The 25,009-nt window shown below is 52.2% G+C and overlaps 1 protein-coding gene across 1 annotated transcript; it reads right to left on the minus strand.

The window, feature by feature from the left end:
* Positions 1–16,898: 16,898 nt before the first annotated feature.
* On the minus strand, positions 16,899–23,574 carry LOC123353755. Its single transcript, XM_044995158.1, has 3 exons — positions 23,359–23,574; positions 21,980–22,010; positions 16,899–19,683 (listed from the first exon to the last, which is right to left on the minus strand). Exons 1-3 carry the CDS (start codon positions 23,572–23,574, stop codon positions 19,229–19,231), a joined length of 702 nt encoding a protein of 233 aa, XP_044851093.1. The 3' UTR covers positions 16,899–19,228.
* Between the last annotated feature and the right edge of the window lie 1,435 nt (positions 23,575–25,009).

Consider the following 25,009-nt stretch of genomic DNA (forward strand, 5'->3'; position numbering starts at 1 on the left):
GGGGCAAGAGAAAGAGAGAGAGAGCCCAAGTCCCAGCCGCTCGGGGTCATTAACGCTCCATTGGGGTTTTACCAGAGCGTGGGGCTGTGAACGCTGACGTCCTGCCTGTGTTCACACCTGGTCATACTACGTTCCCCCCGAGTCCTCTTCAGTTCCTGTCTTAAACAGTGGTGCTGCATTGCCAGGGGCTGTCCTACAGCTGCTACGTCCCACCCCAGAGGCAGCTGCATTTCAGCCCCTGGGTGCGCAATCCCTGTGCGGTATTGTTGTGTGGCTGCTGGACAGCGGCCACACCAACCCCCCGCCCCAGAAGCAGATACATTTCAGTGGCATATAAACCAACTCCCACCCCAAACTAACCACTAGACAGCACTCCCTCCCAGAGCCTGGGATAGAACCCAGGTGTCCTGATTCTCAGACCCTCTCCCCCCCCTCCCCCTAGACCCCACTCCCCTTCTTGAGCCAGGGACAGAACCCCAGAGTCCTGGCTCCCAACCCCTCTTTCTCTGACCACCAGCCCCACTGCCCTCCCACAGCTGGGAAGAGGACACGGGTGTCCTGATTCCCATATTCCCTGCCATGCTGCACGGGGCCCTGGATTCCCCCAGTTCCCGGTGCAGCGTGGGTCCTGCCATGAGGCAGGGAACGGCAGGCTTTCCCCCCTGGTACTTGAAATCAGTTTCCAGCCCCCGCCTCTGCTGCTAGCAAATATCTGGAGGAGGGGGGAAATTGACAGGGCAGGGGCCTTTTGGGGCCACGGCCCCTGGGGGCTGGGGCTGGGGGTGGAGGAGGGAGTATACAGCCCCGCAGCTGCGATGATATCGGGCCACTGTGCTTGGAAACAGCCTGCTGGGGCTGCTCTTATCTGTGCTGGGGCGTGGGTGGGGAGGGGAGCCGGGTTTCCGAGTAGAAATGCTCTAAACAGGAAGTTTACTCTCTTCAAAGGGAAAGCGGCTAGATGAGGGCAAGAGCAACCGGGCGGCCGTGGAGATTTCAGACGCTCCCTGACGGGTGGAATCTTCCTTCTGCTGATGGCTCCCGCGTCGGGGGCGGGGTCCCCGAGGCCAGGTCCCTGGGGTGAGGCCCCAAGGCCCACGGGCCTTAGATGCCTACGTACCCGTGAGGATCTGGGACCAAGAGCCCACAGCATGTTGCTGTGTTGCAAGGGGAAGGCACATGGGCCCAGCCAGACACTGCGTCGGAAACCAGCTGTGTGTGTATGTGTGTCTGTGTCCGTGCTGCCCCCTGCTGGAGGGATTTAGGCCTGGGGTAGTGGGGTGGGTGGGGGTGGGTGTAAACCGCTGCCCTCTACTGGAAAGGAATGAGAACAGCTCACCTGCGTGTGCTCTAGGTCAGGGCCCTACCAAATTCATGGTCCATTTCAAGGTCATAGGATTTTAACAATTGTAAACTTCATTATTTCAGCTAATTAAATCTGAAATTTCACGGTGTTGTAATTGTAGGGGGTCCTGACCCAAGAAGGAGTTGGGGGAGGGGTCACAAGGTTATTGTGGGGGGGTTGTGATACTGCTACCCTTATTTCTGCACAGGGCCATCCCTAGCCATTCTGGGGCCCTACGCAGCCCCCTCCTCCACGGAGGGGGGGGCAGGCCTCTGCGGTGGTGGGGGCTGGCTTGGGGGGCAGTGGGGGAACCTCCCCCCAACACTCACTGGTGGCGCCAAGCAGTTCCGGATCACTGCACTTCCCACCGCCGGCGATGAGTGCAGGCCCGACCCTAGGAGAGTGGGGGCAGGGCTGGGGCGGAGCAGGGGCGGGGGCTTTGGGGAAGGGGTGGAGTGGGGGCTGGGCTGGGGCAGAGCAGGGGCCTGAGCTTTGGGGAAGGGGTGGAGTGGGGGCTGGGCTGGGGCAGAGCAGGGGCTGAAGCAGCATGCAGCTGCGTAGGGCACCAGGAATTTCCTGGTGTCCTACGCAGCTGCGTACTTTGCCTATGGGTAGGGACGGCACTGCTGCTGGCGGCGGCACTGCCTTCAGAGCTGGGCGGCTGGAGAGCGGTGGCTGCTGGCCGGGAGTCCAGCTCTGAAGGCAGCGCCCTGCCAGCAGCAGCAGCGCAGAAGTGGCACGGTATGGTATTGCCACGATTACTTCTGCGCTGCTGCCTGCAGAGCTGGGCTCTCAGTCAGCAGCCGCCACTTTCCAGCCGCCCAGCTCTGAAAGCAGCAGCGCAGATGTAAGGATGGCATGGCATGGTATTGCCACTCTTACTTCTGTGCTGCTGCTGGCAGGGCGCTGCCTTCAGAGCTGGGCGCCCGGCCAACAGTCGCTGCTCTCTGGCCGCCCAGCTCTGAAGGCAGCGCAGAAGTAAGGGTGGCAATACCGCAATCCCCTTAAAATAACCTTGCGACCCCTCTGCAGCTCCCTTTTGGGGCAGGACCCCCCCCCCCCATCTGAGAAACGCTGGTCTCCCCTGTGAAAGGTCTTTTGTGTGCTCTTCCCCTACATTATACAGATTTCACGGGCGGAGACCAGATTTCACGGTCCGTGATGCGTTTTCATGGCTGTGAATTTGGTAGGGCCCTAGCTATAGGGTCGGTGCTGCTAAGAGCTTCCCCTTTCTCCTGTTTGGCAGGAGCTGGGTCTTTTGCAAAAGGAGGAGCTGGGCTGCCGCTGAGAAGTTCTGAGCATGGTCTGCAGGTAGTTTAGTGACTGACTGGCACCTCTCTCCCTGCAAGGAAATTCCCTGATTGCCCCAGGTTGAAAAAAAAAAAAAAACAAAGTAGCAGATATTCCACCAGCACCAAGTACCTTCCCTGCTCTGTCTGTCCATCCATCCACCCTCTTGCTGTCTATCCATTCTAGCCATCTATCCGCCTAGCCATCCATTTGTTCATCCGTCTCACTATTCACCTGCCACTCTAAGCTGCCTGGGGGGGGGGATTTTCAGAGGTACGTCTGGGACACGGGCCCCCCCGAAAAGCAAGAAAAAGACACGATCATCTCCCTCTTCACGCCGTATCCTCGACAGAAGCTTGCAACGTGCTGTGGCCCTCTTGATGCATTTGCCGGCAGTACCTCATTCAGCCACTGACAGGCACTGTGTGGTAACAAGGGAGACAATGGTGGAACTCAAGCTGTGGTGATTCCACAGCTGAGTTCCTATTGAAATCCCTGGCTTTATTTAATGTAACACAGTGGCTGTCAGGAGTGGGATTGAACCCAGGAGCTCTGAGTATGAACGCATGCGGGTCTACAGCTCATCCTCCATGAGCAGCACTGCCACTAGAGGGTGCCAAAGGGCCCTGCTGATTTACCCTGCCATACATTAAGTCTCTTCTCCCGCACATCCCGGTGTGTGAATTCCGCTCAGATCCGGGTACTCGCGTGCCTTGGGAGGGATCAACACAGTTGCTCCTCCCCAGGTTTCAAGTTTAGACGCCAAAGTCGTTTTTAAGCTGTGTACAACCCTGGAGATTTAAATGTGCAGGAAGGGGGCAGGGGGGTCTTTCATAGGCGCCGACGCTGCTCCAGAGCTCAAACACCCTTGGGAAAAAAATAGTGGGTGCTCAGCACACACCAGCCACAGCTGTTCAGTGGGGGCACCGATCAGCTGTTTGGCAGCTGGCAGGAGGTGCTCAGGGAGAGCAGCAAGCGGCAGGCAGGGGGGCCCCTCGGGGAAGGAGGAGGAGCAGGGGTGGGAGGAGGCGTAGTGAGGGTGGGCCTCAGGGTAAGGGGCGGAGTGGGGGGTGGGACCTCAGGACAGAGCAGGGGATGAAGCACCCACCAGGAAAAATAAAATTCAGCACCTGTGGTGTCATTGCCAGGGACTCAGTGGCACTTGGCACAGCCCGCCTTGCTTAAGGGATCCTAAGGGCATAAGTGGCATTAAGGCTCCATAAAGGACACGGGTAGAGCCACCTCCCGGACAATGCTGCCTCCCTGGGTGGTGCTGAGCTGGTGGAGGGGAGGACTCAGGGGCATGGCTTTTCTCTGCTTCTCATAGGAGGCTGTTGTGGAGAGTGATGAGCATGAGTTAGGGCAGCCCTGAGGCTGCTCTAACTTAGACCAAGTACCAGCCACAGCCTAAAGAATAGAGGGGCCAACAGAGTCTCAGGGAGTCCTTGTTTGTGTCCATCTGTCCCTTGCCTTATAGTTAGATTGTCAGCTCTCTGAGGGCAGGGACTGTGTCTGTACACGGGGGTCCTGAGCTGTGACTGGGGCTCCAAGGTGCTACCATAATATACCTAATAAATAACATACAGCGCCTAGCACAGTGAGATCCTGGGCTGTGATGAGAGTGCATGGGTGCTACCGTAATACACTTAATAAATAATGTACAGCTCCTAGCACAATGGGGTGTTATGGTCCGTGGCTGCCACTCCTAGGTGCTATGATAATACAAATAACAACAAGGGAACTCAAAGATGATTTAAAGCCTTCTTAACCCTCCACAAGCCCAGGACCAGAGTAACCAAGAAGCAGCCCCCCCTCCCCCGGGCTGTTTGCAGGGGTGGATTTAGCAGCCATTGTGCTCACAGCTCAGAGATTCTCACCATCCTAGGCATCTGTTAGCTTGTGCTGTCTCCTCGCTGCAGGCTTCCGAGCTTGCAATCTGTGCTTTGCAATAGTGAAAGTAGCACACAGCCCCCTCCAGCTATGAGTCAGGCTTATAGCTATGAATATTTTTTACAGTTGTGCAATTAGCGCCTGGGATCTTGTGAGGTGCCACTTCAAAGCCCACCTCCCCCTGCCCTGCCAACGGCCTCCTCTTTCACAGCCCGGCCTGTATTTCAAAGGCAAGAGGTGGGAGGGCGCGGTCAGCCGGAGTCTCGCCTTGATGTGAGTCACCGGCTTTTTCTTCTGGTTTAGGAAAAGGAAAAAGCTTTGGTGTTTGACAATGGAAGGTTTTCTTACTCAGCTGCAAAGCTTTCGGTCTGCAAAGTTGTTGCAACCTATTGAAAGCACGGTTCTCACCCAGACCCCACAAGAGCGAGTAGATGGATGCAATACCTGCAATGAAACACTAGTAGGCGCTATAGCCAATGACAGCAACCTGCAATGAGTCGGTGCTATACCTTTTGGGGTCACTAGAGGGCACTGTAGGGTAAGAGGGACCAGGCAACGCGGGATGGGAGCTGGTGAAAAGGTTTTCATTAAAAAACTTTTCTTTTCTTTATTTTGCAATTTTCACCCTAATTTTTTTTCTCATTTTTGACACCCCCCCCCTTTTTAATGCACATTTCTCCCTAATTTTTCTGCAAAATTGCCCACGTTTTTGACACAGCTTTTTGTCCATATTTTGGTGAGAAAAAATGTAATGGAGGAATCCTGAAAATCTGGGGTGGGGGGGGGTTGTTTAAAAATGGTCTGGGGGGTTGAAAATCTTTTTCTTTTTTTTTACTGAAAACTGGCCATTTTTAATAACTTTGTTTTTAAAAAATGGAATTTTTTCCGGGGTTCGTGTTTGTTTTTTTCATTGAATTTTTTTTAAATGAGCGGGAAATTGAAAAAAGAAAATGTCCCCATCCCAAATTTCCCATCAAAAATAATTGGCATGTTTTGATCAGCTGTGGAGAGGAGACTTTTGCCTTCAATTGCTGGAGTGGTATAAAATAGTGGATGGAATAGAGACAAATGCTTCTTTAAAATTAAGGGGGTAGGAGGCAGGCAGTAGGCATTTAGATAGGGGTCTGTTGCCCTGTGCTAAGATGCAGCCACCTCTGGGCTGGGATCTGGGGGCTGTTTTATACAGGGATCCATTGCCCGACACTGAAATGCTGCCACTTCTAGAGTGAGGAGCACGGGCTGTATATAGGGATCCTTCTCTTTAAGTACTAAAATAATGGATGGTACAGAGAAAGCTGCTCCTGTGTACAATTTCTGATGGTGTAAGAACAAGCAGGGAACTAATAAAATGGAAAGGTGGCACATTTGAAATGAATCACGGAAAATGCTTTTTTACACAATGGAATGTTAATCTGTGGAACTCTCTGCCGCTTGATGCCATTGTGATTCACTTGGCACTGAGATGCAGCCACCTCTGGGGTGAGGTGCAGCAGCTATTTATACAGGAATCCCTTGCCCAGCACAGAGTTGCAGCGGTAGCCGGGGTGTTTGTATGGGGATTCCCTTATCTGTCCCTGAGATGCAGCTGCCTCTGAGATGGGGTGTGACAGCTGTTTATCCATGGCTCCTTCTCCCAGTGCTGAGATGCAGCTGCCTCCCAGGTGAGGCACAGCGGCTGTTTATACAGGAATCCCTCACCTGGTGCTGAGGTGCAGCCACCTCTGGGGCGTGGCACGGGGGCTGTTTATACAAGGATACCTCATCTGATGCTGAGATGCAGCTGGCTCTGAGGTGGAGTGCAGCAGCTGTTTATACAGCCACACAACAGCAGTTTAGGATCACCTAGGGCTTAATGCACCCATCATGTGACTTCAGACCGGAAGAAGAGCTCTATGTGGCTTGAAAGCTTGTCTCTCTCGCCAACAGCAGTTGGTCCAGTCAAAGCTATTACCTCACCCACCTTATCTCCCTTCTGCAGAGCTGTCAGGATCACTTGCAGCTGGGCCTCAGCTCCAGCAGAGGGCGCTCCTGTTCCATAGTTAAAGCGAAAAAGCCATCAATGAGTGGCCTGCTGTGCTTGGCACAGGGGGATTTCTCAGCTCTGCCCCTGGGGTCCCAGCCCTGGCCCGCTCTTGAACAGAATCAGCCAATTGTCCTGAATCCGGCCCAGCTAAGCACCACTTTTACGACATCCCCTTACAACTTAGGAAGTAGCCACAAAACTTTTCTCTGTGACCCCGGACAGGATTCCAAGCCAGGCTGCTAGAGAGGGGAGGCCGATGTAGGAAACCCCTTCCTCTTTGGAGCAAAATGATCAAAGGGAAGGATCTAAAGCCCACAGCGTTTGCGACATGCTCAATGCTAACACAGTGTGCCTAGCAGGGTGCTAATGCTGCAGTCAGGAGTGGGAGATATTAGGGGCAGGTGACCCACCAGTGACCACTAGGGGGGGCTTCTTGCAAGGTCACTCTTGGATACGGGGCAAGGTGGACCATTGGTCTGATCCGCCAGACAGCTGGGGAGTTTGCTCTTGGCCTTAATAATAACAATTATTATTATTATTAGGTTATTATTAATTACGATCTAGTGGTTATCTAGTGCTTTTCATCAGTAGATCTCAAAGCACTTGTCTGTATGCAAAAGTTGTGTCTCTTTAACTACAGCAGACTATCGTTACAGATACAACCCGCCCCAACATAGTGTGACACAGTTATATCAGTATCAGAGGGGTAGCCGTGTTAGCCTGGATCTGTAAAAGCAGCAAAGAGTCCTGTGGTACCTTTACGTCTGTTAGTCTATAAGGTGCCACAGGACTCTTTGCTGCTTTTACAGTTATATCAGTGTAAAGGTGCTTGTACCCAGTATAGTTTATTCCTATATGGGACGGGATATGAAATACCTTTATAGCAGTTTATCTCCAGCCATACTAGGGGGTTTGGATAGATCCATTTATTTCAAGGCCAGAAGGGACCGTTAGATCATCCGAGCTGGTATCCGGTGTAACGGGCCAGAGAAGTACACCCAGCCCCACTGGGCTGAGCCCAGTAACTTGTATATTTGGCTAATGCATCTTCTAGAAAGGGATGGAGTCTTGATCTGAAGATCTCCAGTGATAGAAAATCCCCCATTTCCCTTGGCAGTTTGTTCCACTGGTTAATCATGTACACTGTAAAAATGTGCCTTGTTTTAACTGGAATGTATCTGGCTTCAACATCCAGCCACTGGGTCTTGTTCTGCCAGAGCAGTAAACAAATCATACCCCTACCTCTTTCGCAGCACAGCCTTACGGGTAGGGCTCTGGACGGGGACTCAGGAGACCCGGGTTCTCTTCCCTGCTCAGCCCCTGACCTGCTAGGTGGCCTTACACAGGTCATTTTCCCTCCCCGTGCCTCAGTTTCCCCATCTGTAAAATAGGGATAATGATACTGATCTCCTTGGTAAAGCACTTTGAGAGCTAACGATGATAAGAGCTAGGGATTATTAATCGGTGTTTGTATAGAGACAGCTCAGTGGGGTGGTGGGCCTCTCAGGTGCTACTGTAATACACCTAATAGTGTACAGCACCCAGCACAAGGAGATGGTGCTCCATGACTGGGTCTCCTAGGCGCTACCGTAATACACCTAACAAATAATGTGCACACAAGGGGGTCCTGCTCCCATGTTTAAGGCAGATGAATTCAAACTGGACCAGGTAAAGAGAAGGGCTGCCAGGCTGATGAGGGGAATGGAGAAGCTACCTGACAAAAGGAAACTTAAGGCGCTTGGCTTGTTTAACCATTCCAAGGCTGAGAGGAGCTCTGATTGCTCTGTATAAATGAGTCAGACAGATGAACACCAGGGGGAAGTTATCTAGGCCTGAAATTAGGCAAAGGTTTCTAACCATCAGAGGAGTGGACCAGCCTCCCACGGCAAATATAACAAACCGAACTGGCTTCACGACTGAGCTCGCAGGGATGATCTGATGAAGTCACCTCCAATGGCATTCGGGAGTGAGGGCTTTGAGTTACTCCACAGGATTCTTTCCCGGGTGTCTGCCTGGTGGGTCTCACCCACATGCTCAGGGGCCAAATGATCATCTTATTTTGGGTGAGGCAGGACTTTCCCCCCCAGATTGGCAGAGAGCCTGGGGAGGTTTCACCTTCCTCTGCAGCATGGGACACGGGTCACTTGCTGGTTTGAACTAGTGCAAATGGTGGCTGCTCTGTAACTTAAAGTCTTTACATCAAGAGTACAGGCCAGTGGTTAGGGGCCTGCTAGAGGAATGGATGGATGAGGGTCCGTGGCCTGTGCTGTCCAGAGGGGTCAGACTAGAAGATCGTGATGGTCCCTTCTGGCCTTAAAGTTTATATGTCTATGAGATTGAGCTCCGAGGTGCTACCGTAATACACTTAATAATAACGTACAGCGCCTAGCGCATTGGGGTCCTGGTCCATCAGTCGGGCTCCTAGGTGCTACCGTAATATACTTATATGGGTACAAAATCATTGTGTAGCCCAGGCCTTAAATCTTCTTCCCTAGAGTCCGTGCTGGATAACTTCATGGGGATCAGGTATTGGTGCTTGGGCTGAAATCTCAGATTGGCCTGAGCACTGTTTGTGCCCACCTCTGTCCCAGGACTGGCACCTAGAGCATCAGTAAACAAGCTGCATTAAGTGTATACCTAGAATCCCACTGGGGAGGGCCGTGCCTTGCACCAGTAAAGTGATCATCCAGGGGTTAACTGGGTGACCCAGAGTATTATGGGTTAGCACCATGCTCCACCCCTCCCTTTGTTCCTGTTTAGTTAGAGGGTGGTCCCCCCACCACACCTACGCTGCTGCGATGTGGTTCAACAAAGCAGCAAGTTCCCGGCCTGCAGTTCCTGTGCATGGATTTATTTTGCATTGCATTGAGCAGTCCCTTCACAAACTTGATGAAGAGGGACCTGGTTGTACTCTGGAAGGGGAGTGGGGTCTAATGGCAGGGCCGGCTCCAGCTTTTTTGCCGCCTCAAGCGGTGAAGCAAAAAAAAAAAAAAAGATAAAGCCGCGATCGGCGGCAGCTCTACCACACCGCTTCATTCTTCAGCGGCAATTCGGCGACGCGTCCTTTCCTCTGAGAGAGAGTGAGGGACCCGCCGCCGAATTGCCACCGAAGACCCGGACGTGCCGCCCCTTTCCATTGGCCGCCCCAAGCACCTGCTTCCTTTGCTGGTGCCTGGAGCCGGCCCTGTCTAATGGTCAGAAAAGGGGGGACTGGGAGTCTGCCCTCCATAGCTCTGCTCCCAGCTCTGGGAGAGGAGTGGGGTCTAGTGGGCTAGACGAAGGGTGGTGTTGGGTCAGGACTCCTGGGTTCTATTCCTTGCTCTGCCAGGGATTCACTAAGGCAAGTCCCTTCCCGGCTGTGTGCCTCAGTTTCCCACTCTGTAACACTGGAGTGATAATACCCACCCTGTGGGGGAGAGGCAGGTCTGGGCTTTCTTTTCAGTACTCTGCGCTCCTCAGCTGGACGGCGCTGAGGCTGGGCCCGGTGCTGGCTGCAATGCCAGCTGCCTGTGCCACCCTGGGACCAGGAGGTATCTAGTCCAACCCCCTGCTCAAAGCAGGGCCAATCCCCAACTAAACCAGGATGCCTGGGGGCTGTTACATACTGGTCTCAATGCCTTCTGGTTACCTACTGAGCAGGGCTGGTGCAGCAGAGGGGAAGGATGGTACAGTGGGTGGGGTGCTCAGCTCACTCGTCTCTTTGGAGCTGTAGGGTTGATTCCTAATGCCCCTGCTGCCTCCCTGGGCGAGTGGCTCTGGACCTCAGTTTCCCCATAGCTAAAGCAGGGGTAAGGCCCTAGCACTGCTGGGTGTGTTAACAGCAAGGTGCAGGGCATGCAAGTTGTTGATTGTTTGTTTATATTTTCCGGCACGTACACTCCCCACCCAAGCTCAGGGCCCCAACCAGCTCTGACCTCAGCTTCCTCTGTCTCTAAATAGGCCAGGGCCCAGCAGCATGCACCTGAGATGCGTCCTGATGGGCAGAGATAAGCATGACCCGGGTGCCAAAAGCCCCCGGTCTGCTCCGTTCTGAGAATCCCGACCGCAGCCGCCGCGGGGGCCAGGTCCGAGGATGGAATTTTGCTCGTGCTATTTTTCACCCAAAATCCCCTCTCCCCACCCCCTCTTTCCTACTCCCCCCCTTACCTTCCGAGAACAGCTTCCTCTCCCATGCAGCCGCCTCAGCCGAACCTTGGGCGGTACCATCAGAACCAGAGCTTCATGCGCTTCTTGCCTGGCTCTCTGCCGGCCGGGTTTGCTGGAGCAAGCGGCGGGTTTGAAACACGGGCAGGGGCTAAGGGTGGATGGGTTGGGGAGGGGGAAAATATGAGATTTAGCAAAACTGGTAAGGAGGGAATGATTGTAGTGGGTAGAGCAGGGGGTGCTGGGAGTCAGGACTCCGAGGTTCTGTCCCCAGCTGTGAGAGGAGAGTTGGGTCTAGTGGTCAGAGCAGAGGGGCTGGTGGGGTCTAGTGGTTAGCGCAGGGGCCTGGTAGTCAGGACTTCTGTGTTCTATCTCCAGCTGTGGGAGGGAACCGGTGTGAGATTAATTAGACTGTGTGAGCAAGAGAGGTGCTTCCCAACCCCTCGCCCTGTGCTACAGAGTGACAACAGACTCAGCCAGCCAGATGTGAGACGAAATGCATGACCTCACCTGGCCCGTTAGAAAGTCAGCGCCTTGGGGTCGACGCATTTCATTCACTAGCGGTTCCCAAACTTTTTGCTACCGAGGATCCCTTTAGCATCTGACTGACTTTCAGTCCTGGTACTGCCAGAACGCCCCCGCCAGCCAGAGAAGGCCCCCACCAGTGAGACCTCTCACGCTCAGTGTGTGCAAAGTCACGGTGCCGTTTGAGGACAAAAGAGCGTCCGCCATGCATCAGAAGTGCCGGAACACTGTTCTGGCACATTCCAGCCCTGGCTCAAGGGACGGACCCCCTGCATAACCCATGGGGGACCCCCCACTTTGGGAACCACTGGATTAAATCATTAAAGAGCCATTGGGTCACAGAGAGGAGACTGAGAATGACTCCCTAGACTGATGGTCTGGGCACTCAGGTGGGAGACCAGGGGCCACCCCACCCCACCCTGCTCCAGGGGGTATTTGAATTAGATCCACAATGGAACAGCTTCAACAGGGGAAACTGAGGCATCCCCCCAAATGTCACGTAGCTCAGAAATCCTGTTCTCAGAAATCCTTTCGCTCGTTCAAGTGTGTGTGTTGGGGGGACAGGAACCTCCCACACGGAGGGCCTTGGGCACCTAGGGCCCTTTGTGGATCTGGGTCAAACCAAGGGCAGGGTGAGAACCGCAATTAGCTAGTGCGAATCACAGCGACAGCTCAGCCAGCAGCCCTGCTTCCCCAGCTTCTCGCCACCTGGTTCTCATCATTCTCAGGCTTGTTATGCTGCCAGCCTCTTACAGAAACTCATTAGCCCTGATCTGCGGGAGCAGAACCGATGGGGGGTGAACCAGCCCAGGGATTGCGTCTCCAGTCCCTAGCGTGCAGCTTCAACAGGAAGAGCTGTGGGAACCAAATATATTTGCTGAGATCATATGAGGCGGGGGTCACATTTACACAGGGCTAGCCAGGGGGCAGGGGCCTTGGCTAATGGCGTAACATGTGTTGGGGGGCTGGGACTTCAGGGCTGCTGGGTTCTAGACCCAGCTCTGGAAGGGGCGTGGGATCTAGTGAGTCAAGCAGGGAGGTGGGACTCCTGGGTTCTGGCTGGGGGAATGTGGTTCTGGTTTATGATCTGGTTTGGTAGAGCACTGGACCAGGAGGAGGCAGGGCTCCTGGGTTCTATTTGAAGGTGCTGGGGATGAGACTCTGGGCTGAGGGTCAGAGGAAGGGAAGTGGGAAGCAGGATTCTTGGGTTCTAGCCCACAGCTCTGGGGGCGAGTGAGTTAGGGCAAGCGGATGAGTTGTCAGTGAATCAGCTCCATGCTGTGGTCTATCGCCCCAGGAAATAGGTCTGGTGGATGTGGTGAGGTGCCACCAGGATTCCAACTCCATCTCCCTGAGACCACGACAAGAGGTCGAGTGGCTGGATCCTCCTGCCCAGCCTCTCCCAGCAGGGGGCGCTGTAGGCAGTGGGGCAGGAGCCCTGGCTGTGTGGGAAGGGGGAGCTCCCAGCCTCTCCCAGCAGGGGGCGCTGTAGGCAGTGGGGCAGGAGCCCTGGCTGTGTGGGAAGGGGGAGCTCCCAGCCTCTCCCAGCAGGGGGCGCTGTAGGGAAGGGGCAGGAGCCCTGGCTGTTGGGGAAGCTCCCAGCTCCTCCAGTCCCAGTTGCTTGCAGAGAGGACTCAGTTTCTCCACCTCTGCTCTTGCATCTTACAGCCTCCGCACTGCGCCCTGGGAAACTGACTGCAGCTGGGATGAGACCTACTCAGCATAGCACGCCTTGGAGTCCACCCACAAGGGAAACCCCCCCCACCTGCCCTCTAGCTCCTAACTGCCCCGCCCACCTCAGTGCTGGCCCCTGTTGGCCCAGCAGCAGAATGACTGACGTCGCCGCTTCATTTCTCAGCCGCATCAGACGTTTCGTGTGTATTGATCACCTCCCCTATTTACCCAGAATTACCATCCAGCCTGGAAACGCAGAGGGGGAGAGTTCAATTCCCCCACATGCTGCCCCCCTCGCAAAAAAACCCAACTCATTGAAAAGAGAAAAACAACTGGGGTGGGGGTGAAAAAAATCTCCAAATGTTCATTTAGTGGAGTTTAAAATTGACCCGGTTGTGGGGGGGCGGGGGTTGTTTTGTTTTGTTTGCTGCCTCCATTTTCTATTCTGCTCCACCCCCCTTGGAAGTTGGTTTTTTTTTTTATGAGATCTTCAAATGAACATTTGGTTTTTCAGCAAGAAAAATGGGATTTGAGGAAAAAAGTCGAAAAAGAGATAAAAATAAGATGTGAAAGGGGAAGGAAACCACAAGGGGGAAAGGAAAGAAAAAACTATTAAAAGGCTAATTATTTTTTTTTTGCAATTTCAGATTTCCCCCCACACACACACACACACACACACAAAGGGGGGGAGAATGCCCAACTTTTTTTAACAAAAAAAACCCACTTTTTAAAAATGAGCCATTTGAACCATTTCTGACCCATTTGCCTCCTTTCCTGGTCTCTAACTGCTCAGCTTTGTGCCTCTGGCTGAGCCAACAGGATATGATTTTTTTGCCCCGAGAGCCTTGATTTAATTAGCAACGTGGCGTGATGCAATCGGCTCTACATCCCCAGCCTGTTCCCTGGTCTGCCCGGGGTGGTAGATGCTGTGTGGAGCAGAATGGAACAAAGGCGTCTGCCAGGCCCATAGGCCTCAGACCACATCGGCTGCCAGCTCCGCTCAGGAAGACAGGAAAGCGTTGTGCAATTGGGAAGCGTTGCTGTCCAAGGTGGGCGGGGGGGAGGCGGGGGTTGAGTCCCGACCCTTCCAGCTCATGGGATTTAGAGCTTTGCCAGCGCCAGATGAGAAAAAGTTAATGTCATGCAACCCTCGCAAGAGAATTGGCATTGTCCCTTTTATATGTGGGGAAACTGAGGCACGGAGTGGCTTCCCTCACACCCAGCACTTTTGCTTCCACACTACAGCACCCAGCCAGGCCCATCCCTACAGCACCCCGCCAGGCCCATCCCTACAGCACCCCACCAGGCCCATCCCTACAGCATCCCCTGCTGGGAGGGGACAGAACTGGAGTAGCTGGGAGCTCTGCACGCAGCTCGTGCTCCTGCAGTATTCCCAACACGTGGATATCAAATCACTTTTACGGGGAAGCACGATTACAAGCCTGATCCAAACCCCCAAGCCACCACCACGTAAGTTAAAGCAGAATTCCCCTCTAAAGAGTCAGCAGCAGTAGTAGGTTGCATGTCACTCTGGCGCCATCACGTGTGGGCAGCATTGTTCCCACAGAACCATTGCACTGCAATGGCCTGCTGGGAACTGGACTCCCACTCATCCTGGCACTTCAGGGGAAGAGATGCTAAACCTTTCAGGGTGTGCCCCCTCTGCCACCAATCCTTGCATCACAGCAGCACTTCGAGTGCCCTAGCAAAAGCAAGATCCCCAACATGCCAGGCACTGTACAGACACACAGCAAGAAACAAAGAGCTTACAGTCTGAACAAGGGGACGGATTGTTCTCCCTATGCAACAGCTAGGGAAACTGAGGCACAGGGTTGGGCAGCGCCACGCCCAAGCAAGTGAAGCCAGGAGTCTTACAGCCGAACCTGACACTTAGGCCCCGAGATCATTAATCGCACAGGGAAGGAAAGGATTAAAACCAGGGGCGAGTTGGAGCTCACATTGTCACCACTAGGGATGTGGTTAGCTTTGTGTGGGTTGTTGTGTAGACTTCCCTTGTTATTGTTTAGGAGGGAGCGAGGAGGTGGCGCTGACGCAGAGACAGAGAGAGAGATGCCTCTGGCCTTGAGCTCACGTCAGTTTCCACCAGAAGAGGGTGGAAGGATATGTGCATCTGGGGCCGTGACCGCAGCGCCTGTCTCCGTCTCCTCCCTGCTGTGCAGGGAGCTCCCCTGCGATGGGTAGGCTGGGGGGCCTGATGTCACACCCTTGAGCTGAGGTGCCAAGTGCGTCAGGCTGTGATGTACCATGATGAGCCAGTTCCAAGCTTGAGGGCCAGGTGAGGGGACACATCGGTCATGTGTCACCACTCGGGAACGGTTCAAAGCAGTGTTAGAGGGCCTCTTCCTTCACCCTCCCACTTCCCTGCTCCTTCTCGCAACAATCCCCGAAGTCCAAAGGTGCAAACAATTCGATGTTTATTGGGGTGAACTTCCAGCAAGCTTAAATCCAAGTTCCTTTTTCCTTATTTTCGAATCCCAACTTACTTCCTGTTTGCCCCTAAATTATATAGTAATATTCTCAGCTACACCTTCACCAATCATTCTACTGAAATCTATCTAACCAATCCTAACAGATTGTAACATACTTCTCTAACCAATTATATCCCACTACCCTAATTAACTTACACCTAGCAAGATTCATTATACAGCAGACAGAAACAATTAGAGAACCAGACAGCTTAACAAGAGAAAAGTTTCAAGTATTGGGGGAGGGCGGGGGGAGCTGTGTAGTCTGTATCCACAAAAGAGGAGTCCGGTGGCACCTGAAAGACTAACAGATTTTGCCCAAATAAAGATAAAACATACAGAACTGAGGGTTTCACAACCACAACTACTGAGAAGTGAGTTCTTGCCAGACAGGATGCTATCAAACTAAGTTTTCTTTAACCGCCTTTATCTGGTGGTGACAGGCATTATCAGGACAGGATTGTATTCCTAACAGCCCAACACCACCTTATCTCAATGGGACTAGTTTGGAATTTGAGGATGTGACCGGCTTATGGCTGCCTCTGCTGCCTCGCCAAAGGCCTTAGCCCAGGGGTGGCCAACCTGAGCCTGAGAAGGAGCCAGAATTTACCAATGTACATTGCCAAAGAGCCACAGTAATACGTCAGCAGCCCCCCATCATCTCCCCCACCCCTGGTCCCAGCGCCTCCCACCCACTGGCAGCCCCACCGATCAGCGCCTCCCCCTCCCTCCCGATCAGCTGTTGGGTATCTTCCTATGGATGGACCATAAGACGACCACAACTCTGGAATGTCGCTCAAGTTTTACCACAGGAAAAAAGCTCCAGAAGGTTGGGAGAAGTAGCCCTGGGGCAGATTCTGCTCTCTTTTACCCCAGGGCAGCTGTGGAGCGACTCCACAGAATGCAATGAAGTTGCTCCGATTTGCACCAAGATAACAAGAACAATTCTGAGGGTGAGTGGAAGAGGGCAGAGCAAAGGATTCCTATGGGAGTTCAGCATCAGGCACTGAATTTAGCAGCCAACTGTGAAAATCAGGCCCTTGGTGTCTAAATGGTCAGCACCCACCTCTCCAACTGAGGTCACTTCTTAAGCCTTAGGCTCAAGATCCATCTGGTTGGAGATGTAGAAGCAAAGGTACCAGTAAAAGTTTTGGCCATGTGACAAACTTACAAAGCCGCATAGGCTCCATCTCCCCAGACCAATCCAGAGCTATTCATTACTGGACTTATAGTTCTTTCGATCTAAGGCCAAACTGAATTTTGACCAACCACCAGGGGATAGCGGAGAAAGGCTGGGTTAGACAGTGCGGCTTTTTCCAAAGGACGGAAACACCTGCCGGATAATTAACACAGAAAAGCAGATTCTGATCTGCCTCAACTCACATTCCTCCTTCCAACAGTACGACTGGAGGGTTGGTCCCAAAAGGATCAGAGAAACTAGATTATAAAATACAGTGCAGGCTCATGCGGACTCTTGAGTATAAATAGTTTATTATTGATGGACACGTCCATTTTAACTGCTGTATCAAAATAAATAAGCAATTTAAAGTGCATACTAAATATATAGTATATATATTCCAGAAGTGTTTTTACAAAACAAGTTAGAGCATATATGACAATAATACACCTGAGTCTTAGCTGTTCCCATGCACATGGTTCAGGCCTTATTTAAATAAATGAGAACAAGTATTTCCAGCCACCAGAGAACAAGTGTCCTAAAATCAGAGGTTCTCTGCCTATGGGGTTACATCTTTTCGCACTTTTTAAGATGAGAGGAAAGGGAATCTCTAGATGCGTTTTGTAAAGGATGGGAAAGGTTAAGAAACAACTCCTCTAAACTCACTCATGACTGAGTTTACCTTAGTTCTTGTGGGTTAATCCACTGGTTGGAAATAAAAATGTATTGCTAATAAATACTTAAACTGTATAGTCATATATTAAATATACCCCAGTATGGAGGAAGAAAATGCATACATCTGAATGTCAGACAAGCTTTCACAGACAATGTATTAAAACCACACAGGTCTGGAACCACTGTTGCTTTACCTAAGGGGTTCTGAAGAGCATGAGTGCAAGAGAACAGCATTGAGCTATGGAAGTCTTTATTCCAGAAGTGCAAAGTCCCTCCAACTCCAGCTGAAGTCAAGGTGAGCTGCAGTCTCATCTCCTTTAATAAAAAGATCAGGGCCCCAATAACTTAGGAGCCAGCACTGCTCACTTTCTGCGTGCAGAATAGTATCTTACTCTGAGTAATGCTATTGCAGTGATAGACCCGAGCCTTTGATAAGTGCCGTTTCAAGTCAAGTTATTGGCATGATTGTAGTTCTCTGTGCAGGGGTTACCAGTCCCAAGCATTCAAAATATCACAAGTCAGGCTGCACAAAAATCGTGAGCTTGGCTGAAAAAAAATCAGGAGATTTTAAAAGGATATAAATAAAATTGGGATTTCTTTTGCTTTCTGGATTTTGCACTTCAGGGGGCCACTTTTTCCAGCATTTCTCCACAAACTAGAGCTAGGATTGATTTTTGTTAAAACGATTCCTGAGACGTTGATGCATTCACATGACACCAGAGCCTGGGGCTTTAAGAAAAGGACTAAATATCCTAAGACTCATGATAAAGTCATGAAACCTGGCAACTGTTGTATCTGCTAATTTAAGCATCTCTAAATTGCTTTAAAAATAATCACAATCTTCTTAAATAACTCAAGAAGCCTCCTGTGAAAGCTGTTGCGACCCCCGACCAAGTGACTATTAGGGATTAAATGCATTTTTTAATAATCCCATTTACGCTGTTTACACGTCACTCAGATTGTACAGTGGAAACCAGCTAGTCAATTTCCACCCTGAGCTAACACCACAACCAGGAAATGGAAATTGACGAGACACTGTGCTAGTGAATAAGACCCAATTTTAGGAGCATGGCAGAAGGCTGCTTAAATTCTAAATGGACTCTTTCCAATTAAGTTTCAAACAGACGCATTTTCATAGGTGTATTTTTAGTACTTAATTTGGGGGGGGAGGGGCCACACAGATGCTAACACTCTCTACTTTAAGATACATAATCACAGAATGCAAAATAGGCAAACACCCTCTTGTAACAAATCTGTCGCCTCTTAGGGCTTCATGGTGACAAGCTCAGACAGATCTCAGACCTTTCTACTCCAGAAGAACAGGCCTCAATCTACTTCTACTAAAAGAGAATCTCCAGTAGCTTTCAGCAATATAGGGCCTATGACACATGACTGAGCAGTTACAATGCCAGCCAGCAGTGGGCAATGGCTAAACCATACTGATCAGCACCATACACTAGCACCATAAGACCAAAGGGATGGCATAATACCACGTGAAGCAATGATCGGATAATCATAATGCTGACCGTCACGGGAATTACTACATCAGTATTAAGGTTGCTGTGTGCCCCAATGGAAATATATCTGTCCATGTCAACATTTAAAGCAACCCCCACACACAAATAAAAAAAAAAGCAGCACCGTTCATTCAATCTCCCAGTTGCTTACAATAAATTACAGAATGCTAAAGAAACACATCATAATAAATATCACTGATCGCTAAAACCAGACCCACGCCGGTTCTTCAGTGTGGCGAGCGCGCCTCACAGCGTGTTCCTTCCCTTTCAGGCCTGCTTCGAATGGAAACCAGCTGTCGCCACTCAAAGCAACGGTGCCCTGCCAGAGCTAGCAACACACCGTGTTTTCCCAGTGTCTGCTGCTGGTTGTTACCCTGGGAATTTTGCTAGGTGGAATCTACCCTCCACAACCTCTAGCAGAGAGTCCGAGAGAACCGAAGGCGATATACTGACTGCCACTCCCACCGCTGAGGTCCTTGCTCCCGCCTACTGGTCCGCTGACTCAGCAGAACTAGGTAGCTTAAAGAGGCCAAAGAAGTTGTCTTTTTTGTCGGTTTGGTCCAGCTGCCAGTTCTCGATGTCTGTGTTATTAGTGTCCATCTTCACACAGAGTGAGTCGCCTTTTTTCAGAGGTCGCAGAACCGCCGAGAACTTGGACATGGTCTCTTCCGAATTGGAGGACAAGTGCAGGGAGATGGTCAGAACAGGGCTGCGGGTGTCCCTGGACAGCTGGTAGATGATCAGTTTGACTGTTTGCGGCTTGCTGCAAGATAACTTATCACCAATGCATTTGACGGCAAGCTGGGCGTAGATAAAATAGAGGCCGCCGACCTTCACCTCCAGCGCGTGCGAAATGTCGTGGTAGTTGAAGTGGGAGTTGAAAACCACTCCATCAATACCCTGGAGATGATCGAACTCCATTACTCTGTCCTTGATTACAGCTGCAGAAACAGGGTAGAAGAGGGAAAGCATGTTAGTCATCTTTGAAGAGACGGGGATAAAGACTCAGTTTCCCCAGCTGCGAAATGGGGAGAATGATCACGCCCTTTGCAAAGCACTGATGAAAAGGGTGATAGAAGAGCTGGGGCCTGCAAAGTATGGGAGTCTACTAGTGACCTGGCTAGTCAACGCATGCACCACAGTGACCTCTCCTGGATGGAGTCTTAACTGCTCAACCGTGTGTCCGGCTCTGCACTGACAAGAGCTAATGAGAGATTCTCCTTTAGCGGCAGGGGTTGTCTAACCACTAGACAACACGTCCTCACCCCAATCCTCAGCTCAGGGATTTCTCCATGCAGGATGGTGCCATCCTACCGCAGAGCCCTGTGCTATGTCTACTGGCGATCCAGCCCCAGTACGAGCTCATGGGTCCGAGCCAGGGGGCTTTTCAGGCATTCCCTCACACTGGGACTGCTGCCTTACGACTTCTCCGCATCTGGTTTTAATTTTGCAAGCAGTGAAACCATTTCCTTCCTGCTCCCATAGGCAGGAGAAGGTCACATGCTGCAGAATACGCCAACACGACTCACGTCAATCTAGTGGCCTGGACTCTGTTCGCGTGAGCCATGAACAACATATTCAGAGCTGAAGCACTCTCTAGGGTCCACTGCTGGCAACACAGCTTAGATTTCTATCTTCACGGCCTTCTCTTTATGCTCTGCCTTAACGGAGCCTTTAGGTCACAGCGCCCCATTTCTAGACACGCTATTGGATTCTCCCAAGCATGTGTAACCAAGACAACTCTCATTGACTCTAGGAGTGGTGAGGTGCTCATGAAACATACAGGGCTGCCCAGAGGGGGGGGGGCTAGTGGGGCAATTTGCCCCAGGCCCCGCAGGGGCCCCCACGAGAATATAGTATTGCAACTTTTTTTTATGGAAGGGGCTCCCAAAATTGCTTTCCCCCAGACCCTCTGAATCCTCTGGGTGGCCCTGGAAATATACAGCATCAATCAATCACTGCTGGGAGAGAAATACCCACAATTCACTCTTTGGAGGCTGGGAAATATATCCACACAGCTTTGTAACGATGCATTTGTCCAAGTCAGGAGGCTGGAGAACCCCAGCGTTCTAGTGATTAGGCCAAATACCAAATCAGCCCCACCTCACCATCTGTTTTATGGCTCTTTCACCCAGAGAGATCTCAAAAGCACTCACTGCTTGACTCCACCAACTTTATACACCTCTACCCCAATATAACACAACCCGATATAACACACATTTGGATGGAACACGGTAAAGCAGTGCTCCGGGGGGCAGGGCTGCGCACTCCGGCAGAGCAAAGTCAGTTCGATATAATGCAGTTTCACCTATAACGCAGTAAGACTTTTTGGCTCCCAAGGACAGCGTTATACTGAGGTAGAGGTGTACTTCAGAATCACTTATGTCTCCCATGGAAATGCAGCCACCTCTGGGGTGGAGCAGAACAGATTTACGAGCGATTTAGGTCACATCCCTAAATCATCCATTGTGCCCTTGAATTTAACAATCATCTGTCTTACGCCTTCCTCCTCCACCACCTTCATGTCTGAATGTTTCACAATACTCCTGTGACAGTTTCAGAGAGGAAGCAAACGGGGGATCTCACTTATCCAACGGAAAGTATGTCTGTGGTTTAGGTCAGCAGAATATAACTAGAGTGTGAATTTAGTCAAGACAGTGAAGGTAGCAACCTACTCCCTGTATGGGATGTTTGCCGAAAGGAGCAGGAGTAGACAACAAATTCGGTTTGGCATTGCAGCCAAAGTGTAATGTGGTCTGGGGTTCTGGCTTAGAGGCTAGAGCACCCCTGATTAAATGAAGAACAGGAGGACTTGTGGCACCTTAGAGACCAACAAATGTATTTGAGCATAAGCTTCCGTGGGCTACAGAGCCCACTTCTTCCGATGCAAACCCAAAACCTGATTAAATGAACACCGGCTTAGTCGGATGTTAAGCATCGGTCCAGCTCAAACCTGCTTCGATCTGCAGCGTGACAGAGACAGATTTCCCTACTGTACAAACAGCATGAGTCTGAGAGTCTCCTTTGATGGACAGATGGGGTGGAGCATGGGGAATTATCCAGCCTGCTGCAGGCGACAGCAGATACATTGGTTTGTGTATGTCAGCGAAGCAAACAGCGTATCAGTCTCCCATCCCAGAGCCTCCACAGAATTTAGGTCCCCCAAACTCCCATTTTTCCCCCTTCAGGAAAGGGAAAACAGGAGCCATTAATGTCAAGTAACTGTAAAATACTCACCGCTTGTGGGCATCATCTGGGCACCAGCCTCCTGAAAAGAGGAAGAGAGAGGGGTTGTTTTACAAAAAAAAGATGCACTTGACAATGCTCAGAGACCAGCTGTTTCCCTCAAGGATCAGACAAGATACTATTCCCCCCCTCCCCACCCCAGACACCTTAGCGCATATGGCAGCACCAACTAGATAATATAAATTAGACCCGACGGATGTAGACTCAAAGGCAGGACCCGGGCGTATGCAAACTTTTGAGGAAGTTGAGATGCAGAACTTGAGAGCCGAGACGCTGTCAGCTGGGAATGCAAAGGACTTTCCAGTGGCCTGCCGGTCACACAGAGTGACATTTTGCAAAGGCGGGCACTGGGGTTTCTGGGCTGATGTTTGCCTGTGACGTCCCAGGCCTGGTTTTCAAGTTAAGCCTGCAGTCGCTGTTGACTTCGGTTTGTGTCGCAAGTACCCAGCACCTCTAGAAATTGGGCCCCAAGGTGGCAAGTTAATCCCTGGGTTAAATGGAGTCCCAGTCATAGGTGATGGAACTAGGGGTGCTGCTCCCAGCTTGAAGAGGTTTCCATTACATAGAGGGGTTACAGTTTGGGTCAGTGGCTCTCAGCATCACCCACTATACAAAGTGTTCCAGCACCTCCGCTCCCAGTCCTGCTTAGCTGGCAGGATCTGCGGCAAAACCCCAAGCAACTACTGGCAGCTGACAGATGATTTAGGGCTTTAAGTGTCACATCCCTAAATCACCCACTGTGCCCGAAAATTAAGAATCAGCTACCTCACACCGTCCTCCTCCCTCACCTGTAGCATCTGAACACTGCCCAGTACTCCTGTGACAAAGAAGAGTGGGGAAACTGAGGCAGGGAGATGAAGTGACTTGGTCAGGATCACACAGACAGTCTGTGGCAGAGCTGGGAATTCAATGCAGGTCTCCCATGGCCCAGGCCAGCACACTACCCCCTAGGCCACCCTTCCTCAGTGTACAGCTCCTCGCTCGTGAGGAGGTTAAGCAATGGCTGTCCAAACAATCCGTGCACGTGGGTATTTACACCTGAAGTGTTGGAGAGGGGTCCCCGAAGGTCTGGTATGGAAAGTGGGAGAGGGGGGCCCCACAGGGCTGGGAGACAGACAGCTAGCCAAGGGGAGAGACCCTACCCCCACTATCTCCACACCCACAGAGCCCACCCGTCCGGGCCAGACAGACAGACCCTCCTCTCCCCAGAGAGACAGATCCCCAGACTGCCAGGAACAGACAGGCAGGAGGGGAGTGGGGACTGCCCTAGCCGGACACACAGACCCCTGCCCTGTGGGCAGGGAGACAGAAGGGGGCAGACAGACAGGGGACCGTGGGCTGGACAGACGCCTCCCCGCCGCCCCCTTTACCTTTCTCATTCTGGGCGAGGCTAGGGGAGGCTCCGGGGTCTCCAGCGGCCGGGGCAGGACCCTCCAGGCCGAGAACAAGGCGAGCGCCAGCAACGCTGCGCCCAGGGCGCACAGCCCCAGCAGCAGGCACCAGTCCAGGCTCCGACAGGGGCAGGCGCGTCGGGAGCCGGCGGGGAGGAGGCTCTCGGGGTCCTGGCTGCGCTGTGGAGCCGTCATGGGGGCAGGCGGCTGCTCCCTCCGAGCCGGGGCTGAGGTCCGGGGCAGAAATGAGCCAGCGGCGCCCGGCGCCCGGGGCTTTATAGGCGCGGGGCGGACCCGGGAGGGAGGCGCCGAGGGAAGCGGGAGCGCGGCTGAGAATTTCCACTGACAGCACCGGGGCCAGGAAAGGAAAGAGCTGCGGGGAAAGAAACCCGCTCATCATGGGGAGCCGGGGGGAGCGGAGCCGGAGACAGAAAAGGGATGAGGGCGAGAGAATTGACGAGTGTGAAAGAAAGACGCGAGAGAGGAGGTGTCAGGGTGAAAGAAAGAAAAGACTGAGATGGGGGGGCGGGGGGGGGGCGGCAACCCTTCAGCGGCGCTGTGCCGCGTCTTCATTTATTCACTCCGGTTTAAGGTCTCCCGTGCCGGTCACACATTGCGACGTTTTTAGGAGGTCTCTTTCTATAAGTCGATGATATAGAACTGAACTATGGCTGTGTGTAAAGTAAATAAGGCTTTTAAAAGGTTTAAGACGCTTCATTTAAAATTAAATTAAAAGGCAGAGCCCCCCGGGTCGGTGGCCAGGACCTGGGCAGCGTGAGTGCCACTGAACATCAGCTCGCGTGCCGCCTTCGGCACCCGCGCCATAGGCTGCCTACCCCTGTGGTAGGGAAAGCGGCTGGGCACAGGGCAGCGTGAGATGGCAAGGGAAGGGAGATGGGCAAAGGGGATTGTGAGGTGGCATGGGAGGGGGCTGGGCGAAGGGAAGGGGGGATGGGCCAAGGGGCGTTTGAGATGGCATAGGCGTGGGGGATGGGCCAAGGGGAGTGTGAGATGATATGGGAAGCGGGATGGGCAAAGGGGACCACCCCGGGAATATACCATCTTGCACTGCTCAAGATGGGCAGTGCACATTTATTAATTGGTTCACCACTTCAACGATGGACAGTAGATACACGCCAGCCTTTGACAACCTGAGCAGATTTACCCCACACGTCATACAAACTCACTGGTAAAGAGAAACAAACACCTTTATTGTCTATAACAGGTAGATTTTAAGTGATGATAAGTCAAAGTACAAGTCGGATTTGGTCAAATGAAATAAAAGCGAAACGCAGTCTAAGCTGATCTTTCAGCGCCCTTACAAGCTGAGATGCTTCTCACCACAGGCTGGCTGGCTGCCCTTCAGCCAGGCTCTCCCCTCTGATCAGCGCTTCAGTCGCTTGGTGGTGGCGTCTGTAGATGGAGGTGGAAGAGAGAGGAAGAGCCTGGCAAATGTCTCTCCCTTTTATCACGTCCTTTCTTCCCTCTTGGCTTTGCCCCCACTCCGTTCATGGTCAGGTGAGCATCACCTCATCGCAGTCCCAAACTGACCCAGGGAAGGGGGGTGACTCACTCGAGAGTCCAACAGATCCTTTGTTGCTGCCTAGGCCAGTGTCCTTTGATCCTGTGA

This window comes from Mauremys mutica, chromosome 20 (assembly GCF_020497125.1).
Source record: "Mauremys mutica isolate MM-2020 ecotype Southern chromosome 20, ASM2049712v1, whole genome shotgun sequence".
Taxonomy (NCBI): Eukaryota; Metazoa; Chordata; order Testudines; family Geoemydidae; genus Mauremys; species Mauremys mutica.